The sequence below is a fragment of the Centruroides sculpturatus genome, unplaced genomic scaffold, assembly GCF_000671375.1.
Source record: "Centruroides sculpturatus isolate CEXI.00-Female unplaced genomic scaffold, Cexi_2.0 scaffold4, whole genome shotgun sequence".
Classification (NCBI taxonomy): Eukaryota; Metazoa; Arthropoda; class Arachnida; order Scorpiones; family Buthidae; genus Centruroides; species Centruroides sculpturatus.
Genome location: NW_019384444.1, coordinates 1,899,902 through 1,902,847, shown reverse-complemented (window position 1 = coordinate 1,902,847; position 2,946 = coordinate 1,899,902). Strand labels below are relative to the sequence as shown.

At 30.0% G+C, this 2,946-nt stretch overlaps 1 protein-coding gene across 1 annotated transcript in view; it reads right to left on the bottom strand.

The window, feature by feature from the left end:
• Positions 1 to 2,359, bottom strand: part of LOC111620315 (sarcalumenin-like) — a 62,516-nt gene extending 60,157 nt beyond the window's left edge. The window contains exon 1 of the mRNA XM_023362233.1: positions 2,134 to 2,359. Within this exon, the coding sequence (XP_023218001.1) occupies positions 2,134 to 2,224 (91 nt within the window). The 5' untranslated portion in view covers positions 2,225 to 2,359. The remainder of the gene's footprint in view (positions 1 to 2,133) is intronic.
• Positions 2,360 to 2,946: the final 587 nt, after the last annotated feature.

Below are 2,946 nucleotides of genomic sequence, written 5' to 3'. Positions count from 1 at the left end.
CCGTACCACACCACACCAGGAAACTTGTATGAAGTCCAAATGACTTGGAACAAAATAAACTAGAAAGAAATCTCTGGCAAAGACAAGTTCAAATAAACTGACAAACTTTCATTAAATTAGTTTAATTTATGCAAAAACTATTTAAGTAAAATTTACGAATTATATTATTATTATTATTTTTTTAAGTTATAAAATTAAACGAACTGTAATAAAATATACAAATTGGCTTACTCGTATATTTTATTTAACAAGATTTTTATTTTCAATGAAAATTTTCAAAATGGCGACCTTTCGTTTTATTAAGAAATGTGACGAAGTCGAAGCGTAGTTTAGTATTACGTAAATATGCTTACGACGGCAATTCCTGCGGAAGTTTTCTTGAAAAGAAAACAAATACTCGTGGCTTCTTCACAAATTCACTTAAAGTCTACTTGAAATTAAGTGTTTTATTCTTTTTTAGCCGTTTTTCTCGATTTTTTACATACTTTATCGTTCATAAAAATGATACCTTCCATTTAATATATTGCTTTGAATCATCTTCGAGAACATAAATATAGTTTTAATAAATCTATCCAATAACCTAAAAGTCTAAAAACTTATATTTAAATTTAATTAAAGCAATAAATTATTATTATCGGTCGTAGCTTTAACGTTTTTCTCTCCCCTAATTACTATTGTTAGAGTTGATATTATTCATTAGATCTTTTCATGCGTCATTACGACGTCAATACGATGACGCATGGATATAAAGTTTATCAACAGAAGGAAGGAGAGATGAGGAAGCTTGTTCCTTCGGCGGGACATTTTGCTTAGCAGTTTCAAGGACTGACGGTTACCGTGTCATTTAATAATGCATGGAGTGTTAAAAATAAAACGAGAGACGAATTTAGCAACGATTCAACAGTTGCCGTGTTAGCACAACCTTTGAAAATAACACGATTAAAATATTTCGGAAACTTTGTATTTTAATTGTGTATAATTTTATTAAATTATAAATAAAAATACTTAATTATATTTTAAATAATTAAGTATATTTCTATTGGTTAATTTAAAATTTTACTTATTTAAAAATTGCATTATGTATTTGTACCGTACATAAAGAACGTTGCTTATTATATGCTAATAAAATTAATTTGAATATTTTTTTGAATAACTGATGATTTATTCATGAATTTTTTTAGAAATTTCATAATGCAATTCGTAGTTACATAATTTTTGCAATCAAAATCGTAATTGTTTGAGTTGTAAATTCATCAAAGTAATATTGTAGTTAAGTAATTTAAGTACATTTTTTGTGTTGCTAATAGACTTTAATGGGGTTGCAAAACCGTAAATAGCTTATTACGGCATTAATTTAAAAAAAGGATAAACGTACTCATGGTAGAAATATTTAAACTTGATCTAGAAGAGAAAATTTTTGAATTTACTACCTTTAGGGGCATTTGGCATCAAATGTTGCCATTTTAACTAGCCTTGTGTTAATAGGTTAAAAGCATCTCTCTGGATGTAAGAAACATTTGGAAATACGCCAAACAATTCAATACTGTGACGTAATTTGTGACATGTTGTGTCTGGTATTAACAATGTTCAGTGATCGGTAATGAAATCATCAATATAAAATATCGCTTAATAAATTACGTTTTATTGAGATCAGTTTTCAAATTGCAACAATTAACTTAAATTCATGCAAATGTTCTAATGAGTTAAGAATCTAAAGTGGAAGAAGGGCAATAGAACTGTAACTATTCTTCCCTACAAAGCTAATTCATATATCTATAATATAATGTGGAAAATATTTCAAAATCTAAACTGTAAAAAGAAAAAAAAACTTAAATGTTGAAAAATTGCAGTTTTTCTGTCAATTACCCATCATCAATCTTTGTCTGCGTGACTTCAGAAAAGACAAACCATTGTTAAAACTAACAATGAATTTCACCTGTGAAACAATGTTCAATTGAACGATTATCTCTCGATTATCTTTGCACGAATCACTTCTACAATTGCTTACTGATTAAATTGTTCATCTAATTTAGTATGATTAATCAAATGTAAAAAGGGAAATTAATAAATTAAGAGTCTAATGTTAAAGGTTGGGACCATTCACTTTGACTCGACCTTGACCATACGACTCACCTTGTGCTGAATGGCCATGAAATCGAAGAATAAATAGAAATATAATAATAAGTCTGCGACTATCCAAAGATTTGATCCCAAAGAAGGCCATTGTGGATACCACCGTGGGGAAAGAAAGAAGTACTGAATATGTTTCCGAAATACACCTTACTCTCTACAGAAGCTATATAGGGGACAAGAGTACATCGATGGCATTAGTCGTTCCATGGTTTCCATCCCTCTTTATCACCCCTTCTCGCTTCGACAAGGATATTTGGATTTTCTATTTACCGCTACCTTCTAATTTATATTTAGTAAATGGGATGATCCTATAAGTGCCGTAAAATTGTTCCCTAACCCCTGTTGTAAAGAATGGATCCTCTTATTTCCGTTACGTCATGGTTAGCGAAGAGAAAAACCGAGCATATCTGTAAGGAGTGCATGCTCGAAATAAACCCAGAATCCAATACGATACCCGGCCATATAAGGGGAATAAGAAAGACATTGCACTGGCAGGCGATGCCAGAAATCAGATGTGTTGTCACCTTGACAGGCATTTCTACAGACAAGCCAGTTCGAAGTGTGGCAGTTTGCTGAAAGAACTAACACTTTCCGACTTAATTCAATTAGCTTTACACTATGTAATATATATACTTTAAATATATACACCGCAGGTCAGTTTAGTTAAAAAAAACANAATAATTTTTCATTAAGTACTGGGATAAAAACATTTATTCTATAACTAATTACTTGAGAATAATTTATTAATAAATAGTTACTTTAAGACGTCAATAAATGCATCATATAATAAAGTATTGGAGTTTATAAATGATC